This window comes from Oncorhynchus nerka, linkage group LG28, assembly GCF_034236695.1.
Source record: "Oncorhynchus nerka isolate Pitt River linkage group LG28, Oner_Uvic_2.0, whole genome shotgun sequence".
NCBI classification, from domain to species: Eukaryota; Metazoa; Chordata; class Actinopteri; order Salmoniformes; family Salmonidae; genus Oncorhynchus; species Oncorhynchus nerka.
The window spans coordinates 60,862,554-60,880,471 of record NC_088423.1 but is presented as its reverse complement, the minus strand read 5'-3'; the positions used below and the strand labels follow the sequence as shown (position 1 = coordinate 60,880,471).

The window sequence follows — 17,918 nt, the reverse complement described above, 5'->3', positions numbered from 1 at the left end:
TCTTTGTTGGCCGGGTATGGTTCCCAATCAGAGGCAGCTGTCTATTGTTGTCTCTGATTGGGGATCATAATTAGGCAGCCGTTTTTCCACCTTTAGTTTGTGGGATCTTGTTTGTGTGAAGTTGCTTTCTGCACTGCATGTAACTTTACGTTCGTTTTGTATTTTGTTGTTTTTCGGTGTCATTTAAAATAAAGAAAGATGTACTTCTACCACACTGCACCTTGGTCCAATCCATCTCTAAATGAGCGTGACAGCGACTAAGTCTGTGAAGACAATACTTTGGTTTACTGCAGTCTGGTGTATGGTGCATTTGTCTTTTCTAACTGCTAAAGCATCATTTTCAGGCCTTTCTAAGTGTGAAAGGCTAGTTAGAGTGGTTCTCACAGTCCTCGTCAGGTTTGGGCGGACGTCGCCTTCAAGGACTGCTTGGCAGAGCTTGTTTGAATGGGAGACCAAAGCAGGGAGGATAAAATTTAAAAAAAAATCTATATTATAAAAAAAAATGGCTGACTTAGTGAAGACCTTGCCTCTGCTCTCTCCTCGACTCAACCAGGAAGAAGCTGTTCTATGAGCTTGTCCTTTGTTTCCAGACACACGGGCTGCGTGTGCCAGCTTTATTAATGCATTACTTCAGTGTCTCCCAAACTCAGTCCTCGGGACCCCGTTTTGTTTGTTGTCCTAGCACTACACAGCTGATTCAAATAATCAACTAATCATCAAGCATTGATTATTTCAATCAGCTGTGTAGTACTAGGGCAAAAATCGAAACGTGCACCCATTGGGGTCCCCAGGACAGAGTTGTGGATATGCTGCATTACCGTTATGCAATCGTGTGGGAAAACAATCATTTTAAAAACACAAGGCTGAAGGGGTCATAGAGAGAAAGGAAAATGGAGCGGCAGGTAGCCTAGCTGATTGAGAGAATGCCAAGAGTGTGCAGAGCTGTCATCAAGGCAAAGGGTGGATACTTTGAAGAATCTCATATATTTTCACTTGTTTAACACTTTTTTGGTTACTACATGATTCCATATGTGTTATTTCATAGTTTTGTTGTCTTCACTATTAGTCTACAGAAAATAGTCTAAATAAATAAAAACCCTGGAATGAGTAGCTGTGTCAACTTTTGACTGGTGCTGTGCGCGCACATGTACATTGCTGTGAGGGAAGCCCCCCACTACAGTAACCAAACCAGCCCTGTTATTTATGTTATGACTTGTTTCTCCCCTCGTCAGGCTTTGCTGATATCCCAGTTTAGTGGAGATCAATGCCTTGTCAGGGAGAGCGATGAGGAGAACTATAATCAAACTGCTGGTCTGCCATTGATCTCGGGGGGGGGGGGGGGTTGTTATCGACTCTCTGTGATTCCCATTCAGCATGAAAGCTACCGAGGCTCTTTGTTGATAGACGGACAAGGGAGAAACTGAAGGTGTGCCACTGTTAGACGGTGCCTCCCAAATCAATACCTTGAGGAATTCAGCTGTGTCGGACTGGTAACGAACTAACTTGGGGTGGCGGGGAGGTTACAACTGTGCTAGGTCCCAAATTACTCTCAAATGGCAGCCCCTTTTTGCTTTGTTCTGTAGCCACTGATCTGAAAGGACTGGCTAGGCGAAAGCAATGCGGTGGTGTTTTTCAAGATTGGGCCAGAATCTGAAACTAACTAAAAGCCAACCTCCAGCTCATCACCTTTGATCTCGGGCCAGTCTTGCACGTCGCATTTTACACCCATAGAGATTTAGTGGAGATTTAACTCCTGGACTGTGACAATGCAGTGAGTCTGCGGTGGAGGTAGAAGCTTCCAGAGAGGCTGTTTTTAGCTGGAGGCAGGGCTCTAAAGTGTGACCAATTTGTTCGCATATGCAACAAAATATTTTTCTGTGCGACCAGGAGTTTTATTTTGGGAGCACTGTGCCCCTAGGAAAAAATCTCTCAGATAATAATTGCTGTAATAATAAGGCGAGTGCAGATCCGATAGCGTCGTGGTTGCACCATTACTACAGCGAAAACGGCTTGCTTATAGCCCAACTAGGTCAAAAGGTCCGACCCATATTCCCGGCACAATATTTTTATCTCCCTATAGTGGATCGCAGGGACCACATTTTACATTCCTTAGCCATGTCTTGGGCATTTCTAAAACTACTCGTGCGTCATTTACACTTTGTTCAGTCATTTCATCTCATTGGCTAGCTAGCTAGCTAACAACCTGGTAACATGACCAGTATCTCCAAACATTTCGGGCCACAGACAGAAAGGAAAAGGTCATAGCAATGAATAAATGACAGATCTCTTGCATGTCTTCGTCACCAACCTGACATTTTTAAAGAGACAGTGCACAATTTTCAATGTAATGCATCTCAATAGGAAAACAGTGCTTTTACACAATGCAGAAACCGATTATTCCACAAACAACTTTGTAATATCAATGACAGGTATTCGTATATCAACATTTGAGCTTTTATAATAAACAAATGCCTTTACAGTGTCACATATTACCCACTGGGCACAGACCTCAATTTAACGTCTATTCCACGTCATTTCATTGCAATGACGTGGAAACAATGTTGATTCAACCAGTGTGCCCAGTGGATAGTTTCTTCTTTGTAGGGAACAACATGTGCTTAAAGTAGCTAGAATTCATATAGGCTGTATCTCAATCAATTAAAGAAATCTAATATTCTGGTGCTACCAATGAAAAATGTCATTTAGAGCCCTGGTTGCAGGTTAACCATAATGGAACGCTCGACAACCCAGTTTAGAGCGACCTGGTTCAAATGGACTGAAATGTGTTATCGGATCTGAAATTTGTCCCTACAAGACCACTTCAGAGCATTCAGACTAGAAGGAGCAGTCTCCAGTGTAAAAGTATGGCAGTCCACCAAGAGGGCTGTTAGGCTACGTTCCATATTAGTACACTACTTAGAATGTGTGCCTAAAGCTTTGTACCAATATGCATACTAGCAAACCACTTGAAATGTGTGTACAAGCGCAAGGCTCAGTGGTGACACATCATTCAGTGCAGGTCGGGCAGAGCCTGTTTTGAGCCCCACCTTTCTAGCCTGTTTTGCATGCTATTTTGGCATTAATATGTGTCACATATCAGTTTGCAAACGATGCAAAAAATCAAAAATACATTTAGTTCATAAAGCCGCATACAAACATGGTCTTTTTTTGTGCTTTCTTGAGTAAAGCAGCTCCAAAATGCATGTGTTTCAGCCTAGCTCAGTACTTTCTGTGGTGGTGGGGCAGCCAGCGGAAAATACGGAGCATAGGGGTTGGTAATGTTCTCTAGTTGCACCGTGATTGGCTCAGTGTTCTGTCACTCATGGGGACACTACGTCACCGTCAAATCTAAGGGTAGAGCTCGAAAATTCAAGCCCCTTGGATGCTGCCATAGAGTTACATTAGAAGTGCACATCCAAGAAGGCTCAAGGTCATTGGCCACAGGTCAAATGACGTTATATCTATAGCAGCTTTGAATGGACTGATCATGTCAACGTCATACTTTCGAAATCTTAAGTTGCAAGCTAGCAGTCATCATGAATTAAGTCGACAATCTACTTGCAAATCCTTTTTAATGAAGAGAAATTATAGATAAAACGTATCGGTGCTCATCGGCCATAAACATCACACAACAAGTTGGAAATCACAAATTCAGCAATGTGTGGTTTGAAAGTAATCGGTGGCTAACTGCAAGCATTGCAAAGCAATCACTAGCCAGCTATTCAGTGAAGTGTGTGTGTGGTCCCAAGTCTCTTTTCCAAGCTTAAAAGGATAAACATAAAAAATTGGCCATTGTGTCAATCCAGCATGTTTGTTGTCGCGCTGAAAACAACTGGAAACTCAGAACTGGGAAATCAGATTTCAGTGAGTTCAAGACAACTGGAAACTGGAGAAAAAAAAACTCAGACGGGGAAATAAGCTTTGAACGGTCATCTCGGAATTGCAAATCGGGAACTCGGGTCTCTTCCTAGAGCTCCGACCTGAAGATCACTGACATCATCATGATTTGACAGTTTTTTTCCCGAATTCCCAGTTGTCTTGAGCGCTATGTGACCAGGTCAAACGTAGTGCACTACATACAGTGGGCCAAAAAAGTATTTAGTCAGCCACCAATTGTGCAAGTTCTCCCACTTAAAAAGATGAGAGAGGCCTGTAATTTATCATAGGTACACTTCAACTATGACAGACAAAATGAGAGAAAAATATTGTAGGATTTTTAATGAATTTATTTGCAAATTATGGTGGAAAATAAGTATTTGGTCACCTACAAACAAGCAAGATTTCTGGCTCTCACAGACCTAACTTCTTCTTTAAGAGGCTCCTCTGTCCTCCACTCGTTACCTGTCTTAATGGCACCCGTTTGAACTTGTTATCGGTATAAAAGACACCTGTCCACAACCTCAAACAGTCACACTCCAAACTCCACTATGGCCAAGACCAAAGAGCTGTCAAAGGACACCAGAAGCAATAGGTAAGCAGCTTGGTTTGAAGAAATCAACTGTGGGAGCAATTATTAGGAAATGGAAGACATACAAGACCACTGATAAAAAGAACTCTCCAAGGCTCTAGTCTATTCATTGTGAAGCCAGACTGCCGTCCCTTTCAATAGATGAGTATAATACAGTGTGTTGGTTATACTTGAGCACTTACTTTTGTTAAATTGGTCTGCTGATGGGTGTTATGCTATGTCTGATGTCCTTGTGGTAAAATGAATACTAACAAAAGCAGCAAAAAAAAGTAACTATCAAAAGTAAACGATGGCAGTTCTATATATTTTTCCAAACAATGTCAATGTAGCCTACCATCTTTTAAATTGAAAAGCACATGCTTGACAGAAAGTATAATGATGAAACCTTCATCATGACATATTTTTGTGATATGCTAGTGTGGCTATTGGAAAAATGCTTTGTATTCTCCAATGAATCTCATAGACTTACAAGACGTTTAGTACACAACTGTTGTAAGGTATTGCCATGTTACAAATTACCACTCAACCTTATTACTTTGAATTACAACACATATTAGGCACGAAACACTACAGCAATTAGCACTGTCAAATCTTGATCTATTTCCCCCTCAATGATCAGTTCAGTTATCAAATCTCTAATTGTTTTTTTACCCTGTTTTCTCCCCAATTTCATGGTATACAATTGGTAGTTACAGTCTTGTCTCATCGCTGCAACTCCCGTACGGATCAGGAAGAGGCGAAGGTCGAGAGCCTCCGAAATACAACCCAACCCAAGCCAAGCTGCACTGCTTCTTGACACAATGCCCACTTAACCCGGAAGTTGCACCAACGTGTCGGAGGACACACTGTGCACCTGGATACCGACTCAGCGTGCACTGCACCCGGTCCGCCACAGGAGTCGCAAGTGCGCGATGGGACAAGGACATCCCTGCCGGCCAAACCCTCCCCCAATCCTGACGACACTGGGCCAATTGTGCGCTGCCCCATTGGTCTCCCGGTCGCGGACGGGCCTGGAGCCTGGACTCGAACCCAGAATCTCTAGTGGCACAGCTAGCACTGCGATGTAGTGCCTTAGACCACTGTGCCACTCGGGAAACCCCTAATTGCTTTTGTAATGAAAGCAGAGGGTTAGAGCTGTCTCTTTTGAAATCGATGTGAAGGCTCAAGATGATTCGTCAGTCGCTGCGAAAAAGCCTTCGCGAACATCGTCTTCCAATCACATCGACACAGTGGTTCAACCGGCTAGGCGTTCTGGGAGAATGTCAAGGCTGATACTAATGATGGACTTTTGCTCTGCGATACGTTTGATGGTCGGTCCCATGGGGCCAGTAATTGAGCCACCTGCTGCGCTGATGTCATAAACTTTATTTAAAACCTAGGTTTAAAGGCTAAATTAACAGACAGTTGTTTGAAGTAAATAAAATTATATGGTTTGTTATACGATGTGAGACTTGTTCTTATCAACCAGAGACAATTTTGACTTGAAATAGTGTTTTTAAATGGGAAGATGGAGTTTGGAGTTATGAATGTGTGGTTCCAATGACTGGGTTGAAGCATGGTGCTGGTTGTGGGTTTGATTCCCGCACTGGCCGCATATACTGAATATCGTCATACCCTGATCTGTTTCACCCGTCTTTGTGCTCGTCTCCACCCCCCACCAGGTATCTCCCCTCATTATCCACAGTGTATTTATACCTGTGTTCTATGTCTGTTGCAATTTCGTTTTGTTTCGTCAAGCGTTTTTCCCATGCTCCTGTCTTTTTCTAGTTCCTGTTTTCTAACTTTCCCGGTTTTTGACCATTCTGCCTGCCCTGACCCTGAGCCTGCCTGTCGTTCTGTACCTTGTGACACCACCCTGGATTACTGACCTCTGCCTGCCCTGACCCTGAGCCTGCCTGCCGTTCTGTACCTTTCGGACTCTGCTCTGGACTACTGACCTCTGCCTGCTATTGACCTGTCATTTGCCTGGCCCCCTGTTTTTGTATTACAATTTTGTTACTTTAAAACTGTCTGCATCTGGGTCTTCTCCTGAGACTTGACAAATATACACAATGTGTCACTGTCTGTTGAGGTTGACATTTGTATGTTGCTTTGGATAAAATCATCTGCTAAATTGTAAAAGTGTGAATATAACATGATGCTTACAGCAGATATGTGAATGTTTATAAATACTAATTATCAAGGGTATTTTTGTCATCAAGAGTGGCAGATACTCACGCTCAGCAACAGCGGACGACTTTCTTTGACAGCTCCGACACAGCCGAGGCAACCAATCACCATGATGATGGTCCCTACCACAATGAGTAGATTGGCTGCTGAGAGGGATGGGAGGGATGAGGAGAGTGTGGCAAAGTTGCCCTGGGTCACTGACAGCCATACCCCCACGCCCAGTATTCCACAACCCCCCAACTGTCAGAGAAAGAAGGAGAGAGATAGACAAAAGAAGAAGGAAAGAAGAAATAGAAAAAGTGAAAAAACACACACAACATAAAATACTTTGGGATTATTTGGTGCACACATATACATTTACACACAACACAACACACACAAATCCCAAGGCGCTGCCAGGAAATGCATTGCCCGGCATGCTCAACCAAGACAGGGAGACTCGATTTGCGTGGCTAAATATGTGATTATTGTTTTTCTCCCTAACTTCTATCCCAACTGTACAACCACACCAGATCGGTTTTAAATCAGCTCTTGAGGTCAAAGTAGGGCAGGTCATGAATAAAACTGCTCTGAAGCACTGTGTGCTGCCGCTCCAATCACTTAGACAGGTGGTGCAAGTCATCCATCACCCTCCACCATGATCAGAATACTAGAACAGCTGGAAATTAGAGGATGATTATACTGATGTCTCTCCTCATACAAGCCTATCATCATACCCCTGAGAGAGAAGTCAGAAGGGAATCAGAGAGAGAGAGGGGGGGAGAAAAGACAAGGACAGAGACAGACAGACAAGGGTACTGCAGTAATGTACATGAAATAACAATGACAAGGTAAAACAGATATGATACATGCTCCAATGCCCGCTTTACATACGTACATACCACATGCTCTGTGCCTCAGTCGATACAATGTCATACTTAAAATTAGAGGTCAACCGATTATGATTTTTCAACACCAATACCGATTTATTGGACGACCCCAAAAAAACTGATATCGATTAATCGGCCAATTTATTTATTTAATGGTAATAATGACAATTACAACAATACTGAATGAACACTTTTATTTTAACTTAATATAATACATCAATAAAATCAATTTAACCTAAAATAAATCATGAAACATGTTCAATTTGGTTTAAATAATGCAAAAACAAAGTGTTGGAGAAGAAAGTAAAAGTGCAATATGTGTCATGTAAAAAAGCTAACGTTCCTTGCTCAGAACATGAGAACATATGAAAGCTGGTGGTTCCTTTTAACATGAGTCTTCAATATTCCCAGTTAAGAAGTTTTAGGTTGTAGTTATTATAGGAATTATAGGATTATTTATCTCTATACCATTTGTACTTCATATACCTTTGACTAGTGGATGTCCTTATAGGCACTTTAGTATTGCCAGTGTAACAGTATAGCTTCCGTCCCTCTCCTCGCCCCTACCTGGGATCAAACCAGGAACACATCGAAAACAGCCACCCTCGAAGCATCGTTACCCATCGCGCCATAAAAGCCACGGCCCTTGCAGAGCAACTACTTCAAGGTCTCAGAGCGAGTGACGTTTGAAACACTATTAGTGCGCACCCCGCTAACTAGCTAGCCATTTCACATCAGTTACACCAGCCTAATCTCGGGAGTTGATAGGCTTGAAGTCATACATTGCGAAGAGCTGCTGGCAAATGCACAAAAGTGCTGTTTGAATGAATGCTTACGAGCCTGCTGCTGCCTACCACCGCTCAGTCAGACTGCTCTATCAAATATCAAATCATAGACTTAATTATAACTTAATAACACACCGAAATACGAGCCTTAGGTCATTAATATGGTAAAATCCGGAAACTATCATTTCGGAAACAAAACATTTATTCTTTCAGTGAAATATGGAACCGTTCTGTATTTTATCTAACGGGTGGCATCCCTAAGTCTAAATATTGCTGTTACATTGTACAACCTTCAATGTTATGTCATCATTATGTACAATTCTGGCAAATTAATTACGGTCTTTGTTAGGAAGAAATGGTCTTCACACAGTTCACAACGAGCCAGGTGGCCCAAACTGCTGCATATACCCTGACTGCTTGCACGGAACGCAAGAGAAGTGACTCAATTTCCCCAGTTAAAAAGAAAGTCATGTTAGCAGGCAATATTAACTAAATATGCAGGTTTAAAAATATATACTTGTGTATTGATTTTAAAGAAAGGCATTGATGTTTATGGTTAGGTACACATTGGTGCAACGACAGTGCTATTTTCACAAATGCGCTTGTTAAATCATCACCCTTTTGGAGAAGTAGGCTGTGATTCAATGAGAAATTAACAGGCACCGCATCGATTATATGCAATGCAGGACACGCTAGATAAACAAGTAATATCATCAACCATGTGTAGTTAACACAATCACTTCGTTAAGGTTGATTGTTTTTTTATAAGATAAGTTTAATGCTAGCTAGCAATTTACCTTGGCTTCTTGCTGCACTTGCGTAACAGGTAGTCAGTCTGCCACACAGGCTCCTCATGGAGTGCAATGTAAGGCAGGTGGTTAGAGCGTTGGACTAGTAACCGGACGGTTGTAAGATTGAATCGCCGAGCTGACAAGGTAAAAATCTGTCGTTCTGCCCCTGAACAAGGCAGTTAACCCACCATTCCTAGGCCGTCATTGAAAATAAGAATCTGTTCTTAACTGACTTGCCTAGTTAAAAATTGATTTTTTAAAAATAATAATAAAATGTAAAAAGAAATCGGCCACAATCGGTGTCCAAAAATGCTGATTACAGATTGTTATGAAAACTTTAAATCGTCCCTAATTAATCGGTCGACCTCTACTTAAAATATCACATGTTCTGTGCCTCAGTTAGTACAACATCTCCATAACATGCTTTTGCTGAGAGGGCCTCATACTGACATCTACAGTATGTGGGCTGCCCTCTAACCCTGAACTGTGACGGAGAGACTAGAGAGATGTACAGATCAGAACGCCGGTCAGCGCCAGAGGGTTGATAAGGAAATTATCTCGGGAGTCTTCGAAGAACTCCCGTCTGCCCTCCTTGAGACTACACTTCCCTCTTTTCATGGTTCATGAATCCATGGTGTTCTATGTGAGACACGTCTTGTATCCCAAATGGCACCCTATTCCCTATATAGTGACCTACTTTTGACCAGAGCTCTGTGACCAGGTCAAAAGTAGTGCACTACATAGGGAATAGGGTGCCATTTGCGATGCAACCTCAGTGCCATAATCCTTTTAAGAGTTTATTTGCTGAGAAAAAGAAAACTCTCCAAGGCTCTAGTCTATTCATTTTGAAGCCAGACTGCCGTCCCTTTCAATAGATGAGTATAATACAGTGTGTTGGTTATACTTGAGCACTTACTTTTGTTAAATTGGTCTGCTGACGACGGTGTTATGATGTCTGATGTCCTTGTGGTAAAATGGGAAAAAGCAACAAAAAAGTAACTATCAAAAGTAAACGATGGCAGTTCTATATCTATTTCCAAACAATGTCAATGTAGCCTACCATCTTTTAAATTGAAAAGCACATGCTTGAGAGAAAGTATAATGATGAAACTTTCATTATGACATATTTTAGCCAGCAGATGAGCTGTGCGAACTCAAGTTTTGATAAGGGCATGGCATCATGAACACACCATAAAATTACTTTCAACTGGTTATTTTATTGCTTGGAATATAATCTGCCAGTCTGTCTTAGTGGTGTAGAAATTGTCACACCCTGATCTGTTTCACCTGCCTTTGTGCTAGTCTCCACCCCCCACCAGGTGTCTCCCATCTCCCCTCATTATCCCCAATGTATTTATACCTGTGTTCTCTGTTTGTCTGTTGCCAGTTTGTTTTGTTTAAGTCTACCAGTGGTTTTCCACTGCCTCCTGTCTTTTCTATAGTTCCTGTTTTAGACCATTCTACCTGCCATCCTGTACCTTGCCACACCATACTCGATTACTGACCTCTGCCTGCCCTTGACCTGTCGTTTTGCTTGCCCTGTCATTTTGCCTGCCCCCTGTTCTAGTAATACACTTTTGTTTGCATCTGGGTCTTCCCTAAAACATTTGTTAAAATGTCATCTTTATTTAACCAGGTAGGCCAGTTGAAAACAAGTTCTCATTTACAACTGCGACCTGGCCAAAATAAAGCAAAGCAGTGCGACAAAAACAACACAGAGGTACAGATGGGAAAGGTAAATATACAATCAATAACACAATAGACAAATCGGTGAGTGCAAATGAAGTAAGGAGGTAAGGCAATAAATAGGACAATAGTGGCAAAGTAATTACAATTTAGCAATTTACACTGGAGTGATATGTGTAGATGAGGATGTGCAAGTAGAAATACTGGTGTGCAAAAGAGCAGAAAAACAAATATGGGGATGAAGTAGGTAGTCGGATGGACTATTTACAGATGGTATGTGTACAGCTGCAGCGATCGGTAAGCTGTTCTTACAGCTGACGCTTAAAGTTAGTGAGGGAGATACAGTTGAAGTCGGAAGTTTACATACACCTTAGTCAAAAACATTTAAACTCAGTTTTTCACAATTCCTGACATTTAATCCAAGTAACAATTCCCTGTCTTAGGTCAGTTAGGATCACCACTTTATTGTAAGAATGTGAAATGTCAGAATAATAGTTTTTATTTCTTTCATCACATTCCCAGTGGGTCAGAAGTTTACATACACACAATCAGTATTTTGTAGTATTGCCTTTAAATTGTTTAACTTGGGTAAAATGTTTCAGGTAGCCTTCCACAAGCTTCCCACAATAAATTGGGTGAATCTTGGCCCATTTCCCCCCCTGACAGAGCTGGTGTAACGGAGTCAGGTTTGTAGGCCTCCTTGCAAGATGACATCAAGGTTTTTATTGACTATTCAATTCGGGACAGGTTGCATCCTGCATCATCAGGTTCAATCTGAACTTGATGAAACGTCAAAGTTGTTGATCACCGGAAGTCGTTTCTTGTCGGCAGCTAAGAACAATTCACCATACTTAAAGGCTATAGGCTACATCTCAGCAGTCCTGTAACTTCAACAGAAACCCAGTACACTTATCGGATTTAGATGTGTATTAAAAATAATTGTTTATTCGGCATGGAAAATATTGCAAAGGTAATTATGGAGAACTTCTGCATAATTACCGGTGATTAATTGGACAAATTGATCAAATCAGTAAGGGACTCATCCTATTGAATCTCTCACCAGCAGCGAGTTGGTTCAACACCAACACCAAAATAATTAGTGAGTCTAAGCAGATTGTTCATTCTTTGTTAAGTGGGTTGGAAGAGGGAGCTGACTCGCTCCGAGGCCTTCTGGTGTCTAGAGCTAAAACTTGGGCCAAACAACTGTTTGTTTTTTTAGCCTCTTCCTAAATCTGTTTGCTTGGTCTTGCCAACTCCTATATGACAATCACCATAGAAGTTGGCAAGACCGCACAATCGGATCTGGGACCAGGCTACAAATTTGTATCTTCTTACATATCAGTAATCATAACATCATCTCTATCCTCCAGATGTTGTGTTATAGATCTCTATCCAGGAGTCCCCACAGTAATGCTGTATTATCTGCCAAATGTTGCCCTCCGCTCTGTGACATCTCCCACAATCTGCTTGTATATGTGGGAGTTAGAATAGATCAAGGGAAAATGCTTTCAAGTATGCATCTATGGTGTTTTGTGTTAGTGGGAAATCTCTCATTTAAATCCAGGTCTCAGATATTGGAATTTAGACACTCCTATTCTCAAGCAACCTAAGAAAGCACCAAGGGAGCACGTGTTTCAGGATGTGATTTGGTGTCGTCATAAAAAATAAAAAAGTGTGGTGGTAATTTATGCCAGAAGAAAGCAAAGCCAATAAAGCTCTCAGCATTTTAATGTTTTAAACAAAAAACAATGACTATATGGACTCTGCAGCCGATGCAAAGCAATATACAGTAATCTCCCTGTAGAGTAGAGCCAAGGTTCATAAAAAGAATACTCTATAATAATAATACCCCCCCCCCAAAAAAAAATGGAGGCACACAGGAGATCATCTGATGAATACACAGCCTGAGAGCCAGTGGAGCTCTTGAACACCTCCTGGTAGTGCTAGTGAGCTTGCTTACATCCCCCTAGTACTGTCTTGAAAAGCTAAAGGGTCTTGAATATTAAGATGCTCTCATCCCCAGTACTATAATGTTTCCCCTTCACGTTGAATAGAGAGCTCTCAGCTGGTAGCTAGCCTCCTCGTCACCATATTCCAGTGTGGGCTACACATTGGAGGGGGATGAGGCCATTCACCTCACATACAATGTAGAGCGTTCTGAGACCTTGACTCGAACGTAAAAATGCAATTTATCACTCAGGTCGGCGGTTCGTTCAAGACTGAGGGCCCAATTCAATCTAAATCTAAACGCTTGTCTTTAACAAGAACGCAATCCAGGAGGAGGAGGATGCATTGCATCTTGAGACCATGGCTTTTTCAGTAGTATAGCCAAGTGGGGGTTTGAAACTGATTCAGAGTGTTTAATAGTCACAGAGTGGCAGGTGTGATTGCAGCAGACAGAGAAAATCTTAGGCTTCGAGCTCCAACATGCAGGACTAGTTAAATAAAATAATGAAAATGGTCATAAACAACAATAGAAATAGCACTATATACTTAATAGTAACTGTGGCAGTGATGACAAAATACAGTTGAAGTCGGAAGTTTACATACACCTTAGCCAAATACATTTAAACTCAGTTTTTCACAATTCCTGACATTTAAACCTAGTCTTAGGTCAGTTAGGATCACCACTTTATTTTAAGATGTGAAATGTCAGAATAATAATAGAGGGAAGGATTTATTTCAGCTTTAATTCTTTTCATCACATTCCTAGTGGGTCAGAAGTGTACATACACTCAATCAGTATTTGGTAGCATTGCCTTTAAATTGTTTAACTTGGGTTAAACGTTTCAGGTAGCCTTCCACGAGCTTCCCACAAAAAAATAGGTGAATTTTGGCCCATTCCCCCCTGACAGAGCTGGTGTAACTGAGTCAGGTTTGTAGGCCTCCTTGCTCGCACAAACTTTTTCAGTTCTGCCCACAAATGTTCTATAGGGTTGAAGTCAGAGCTTTGTGTTGGCCACTCCAATACCTTGACCTTGTTGTCCTTAAGCCATGTTGCCACAACTTTGGAAGTATGCTTGGGGTCATTGTCCATTTGGAAGATCCATTTGTTACCAAGCTTTAACTTCCTAACTGATGTCTTGCGATGTTGCTTCAACATATCCACAATTTTCCTCCCTCATGACGCCATCTATTTTGTGAAGTGCACCAGGCTCTCCTTCAGCAAAGCACCCCCACAACATGACAATGCCACCCCCGTGCTTCACGGTTGGGATGGTGTTCTTCGGCTTGCAAGCCTCCCCCTGTTTATTTTGTTTCTGGTGTCCTTTGACAGCTCTTTGGTCTTGGCCATAGTGGAGTTTGGAGTGTGACTGTTTGAGGTTGTGGACAGGTGTCTTTTATACTGATAACAAGTTCAAACAGGTGCCATTAATACAGGTAACGAGTGGAGGACAGAGGAGCCTCTTAAAGAAGAAGTTACAGATCTGTGAGAGCCAGAAATCTTGCTTGTTTGTAGGTGACCAAATACTTATTTTCTACCATAATTTGCAAATAACTTAATAAAAATCCTACAATGTGATTTTCTGGATTTTTCATTTTGTCTGTCATAGTTGAAGTGTACCTATGATGAAAATTACAGGCTTCTCTCATCTTTTTAAGTGGGAGAACTTGCACAATTGGTGGCTGACTAAATACTTTTTTGCCCCACTAGATACTTTTGTACCGGTTTCCTCTAGCATCTTCACACTGTCTTTTTCTGTTGTTGTAAGTGAGAATTGAGGGTGTGGACGGGACGGGGGGGGGGGGATGTCCATTAGGGGGAAGAGTGGGGGATGTACATGGGGGAGTGGCAGGGGGAGGGTAGCTGACTATTTTACAAAATGTAATGTAACCTTTAACTAGGCAAGTCAATGAAGAACAAATTCTTATTTGCAATGACGGCCTATCCCGGCCAAACCCGGACGATGCTGGGCCAACTGTGCGCCGCCCTATGGAACTCCCAATCACAGCCGGATGTGATAAACTATTGGCCGGTCTTTCAGTTTTTGCCATGATGCTCTTGTACTGTGTGCGTCTGAGTGATTGAAGCTGGGAGAACAGGTCATGGCTTAGGTGGCTGGGGTCCTTGATGATCTTCTTGGCCTTCCTGTGAAACCTGGTGATGTAGGTGTCCTGTAGGGCAAGCAGTGTGCACCCAATGGTGCGTTAGGCTGCACGTATCACCCTGTGAAGAGCCTTGCGGTCCGCGGCGGTGGAGTTGCCGCACCAGGCTCCGGTGCAGCCCGATAGTATGCCCTTGATGGTGCTCCTGTAGAACACTGTGAGGGCCCTAGGGGACAGGCCACATTTCTTCAGCATCCTGAGGTTGAAGATTCGGTGTCATGCCTTCTTCACTATGGTGTACATGTGGTTAGACCATTTCAGGTTCTGTCAACACAAGTACACAGCGGTGGTGCATAATATGTGTCAAGCCTCTGGTGAAATTCCACCGAGTTCCACAGCTTCTTGCGTTGATGCAGTGGTTGGTTGTAGGCCTATTAGAGAAGAAAGCTCATCTCTTCACACTGATGCTGTGATCTCGGCAGATGGGAACAGCTCCAGCAAGCATGGTTTACAGAAGGCGGGGTACGATTGTCTCTTTTGGAGCACGGCACCAAACAAAATAACACAGCCCCTGCAAAAACCTATAAATAAACTGTGGCTGTTCGAAAGAGGGAGCGAGGACGAAATAGAGATTGAGAGGAAGAAAGATGGGAGAGAGAGATGGGAAGGGAAGGAAAGAGTGCGAGGGAGGGAAAGGAGGAAAGAGAGAGGGGAGGGTTGAGAAAGAGAGAAGGACGCAAATGGTAATCAATAATGCTCTCATCTCTAGGGGATTCTCCCTTGTTCCTCCTCTACTTCCTACTCCTACCCCCTTGTTCCAATAGCAGGTACCATACACAAACATAGCATGTACTGTACACACGGCAAAAGCACACACTCACACCCACAAGGCTCACACACCGGTACCCCAGAGTCTAGGCTCATTATATCGACTCTGCTTGGAGAGAACAGTGATTTGTTGTGGTAGCTGCCAAGTTCGTCAGACCTTGTCACACTCCCCCTTAACAGCAATCAACTCTGTTCATGTCACTCAGCAAAGGCCCGGGTCTCTGGCATTAATATGCTAGGATCATTTTGCTAACGTTGTGTTTAAGCTAGCTCGTAAACCATTGGAAGTACACTGAACAAGAATATAAATGCAAAATGCAACAATTTCAAAGATTTGACTGAGTTACAGCTCATATGAGGAAACCAGGCCATTTAAATAAATTAATTAGGCCCTAATCTATGGATTTCACATGACTGGGTATATAGTTATGCCTTTGTTGGTCACAGATACCAACAACAACAAAAAGGTAGGACCATTTGCCCCATGCGGCGCGACACATCTCCTTCACATAGAGTTGATCCGGCTGTTGATTGTGGCCTGTGGAATGTTGACCCCCTCCTCTTCAATGGCTGTGTGAAGTTGTTGGATAATGTCAGGAACTGGAACACGCTGTCGTACACATGTCTGGTGAGTAGGCAGGCCTGGAACATTTTCAGCTTCCAGGAATTGCGTACAGATCCTTGCGACATGGGGGCCGTGCATCATCTTGCTGAAACATGAGGTCATTGTGGCGGGTGAATGGCACGACAATGGGCCTCAGGATCTCGTCACGGTATTTCTGTGCATTCGAAGGTTTTGCATTTGCACACGGAAGTCGGTTACGACGCCAAACTGCAGTCCGGTCAAGACCCCGGTGAGGACAACGAGCACGCAGGACAACGAGCACGCAGGTGAGCTTCCCGGAGACAGAATTGCTGCACAAACTGTCAGAATCTTTGGTTGTGCAAACCCACAGTTTTATCAGCTGTACTGGCGGCTGGTATCAGAAGAAGACGGATGTGGAGGTCCTAGGCTGCGTGGTTACAGGTGGTCTGCAGTTGTGAGGCCGGTTGGACGTACTCCCAAATGCTCTAAAACAACGTTGGAGGCGGCTTATGGTAGAGAAATTAACATTCAATTCTCTGGCACCAGCTCTGGTGGGCATTCCTGATGTCAAATCAAATCAAAATGTACTTGTCACATGCGCCAAATACAAAAGGTGTAGATCTTACAGTGAAATGCTCACTTACAAGCACTTAACCAACAATGCTTTAAAAAGTTAAGAAAAAAAAGTGTTAAGTAAAAAATAGATAAGTAAAAATAGAAAATAAAAGTAGCAGTAAAATAACAATAGTGATGCTATATACAAGGGGTACTGGTAGAGATGCAATGTGCGGAGGCACCGGTTAGTCGGGATAATGTAGGTAGAGTTAAAGTGGCTATGCATAGATAATAAACAGAGAGTAGCAGCAGTGTAAAAGAGGGGTCTGGATAGCCCTTTGACCAGCTGTTCAGGAGTCTTATGGCTTGGGGGTAGAAGCTGTTAAGAAGCCTTTTGGACCTAGACTTGGCGCTCCGGTACCGCTTGCCGTTGCTGAGAGAACAGTCTATGACTAGGGTGTCTGGGGTCTTTGACAATTTTTAGGGCCTTCCTCTGACACCGCCTGGTAAGAATGCCTACAAAAAGTCTACCACACAACCTTTAAAAAAAAATCATACAAAAACACCCCCCCCCCACCAGCAACACTGAAGAAAACCCGAAAGAAAAGTAACATCAGAAGCTATTTACTGTACTTGCCAATCAAATTTCGCACACAAATGTGACACTCTTTTCTTTCCAGATTTCTTTCATCCTCTTTGATAAGGGTTCCATATAGCCTGGACTCAGACGTCCTGTACTCTCTGTGTGCTTGAGAGATAAAGGCATCATGGATGACACACATTAGTGACATGACGGGGGATGAGATTTTCTCAGGGTTGAGCCAACAATGAGTGTATGACATCAAACAGCAGGGGAAGGAAGAAAGAAAGAAGTAACAGCACAGATAGAACAATGAGTCAGACATTTCCCCGAATGTGTAAATGTGAATCATCTGGTTGCCGTTTCCACTCACTACCAAATATGGCGGTGAGAGAAACCCGTGGTGGCTGGAAGTGGGAGATGATGGAGCGAGATGGATTTTTGGCCGACATCCTGCAAATGTCCTCATTGATAAAACATTTTGAACTCGATACAGTATTCTGTTTCCAAAACGAGAATCTGTTGCAAACAAAGTGGATGAAGTTTTGTAGACT

At 42.7% G+C, this 17,918-nt stretch overlaps 1 protein-coding gene across 2 annotated transcripts in view; it reads right to left on the bottom strand.

Moving 5' to 3' along the window:
* The window catches only part of LOC115113464 (tetraspanin-4-like), an 89,099-nt gene that overhangs the window by 24,748 nt on the left and 46,433 nt on the right, over positions 1-17,918 (bottom strand). Inside the window, exon 2 of one of the 2 annotated variants that reach the window (XM_029641146.2) lies at positions 6,686-6,877. The exons of the other annotated variant lie outside the window; for it this stretch is intronic. Within the exon in view, the coding sequence (XP_029497006.1) occupies positions 6,686-6,877 (192 nt within the window). The remainder of the gene's footprint in view (positions 1-6,685; positions 6,878-17,918) is intronic. 2 annotated transcript variants of the gene reach the window in all.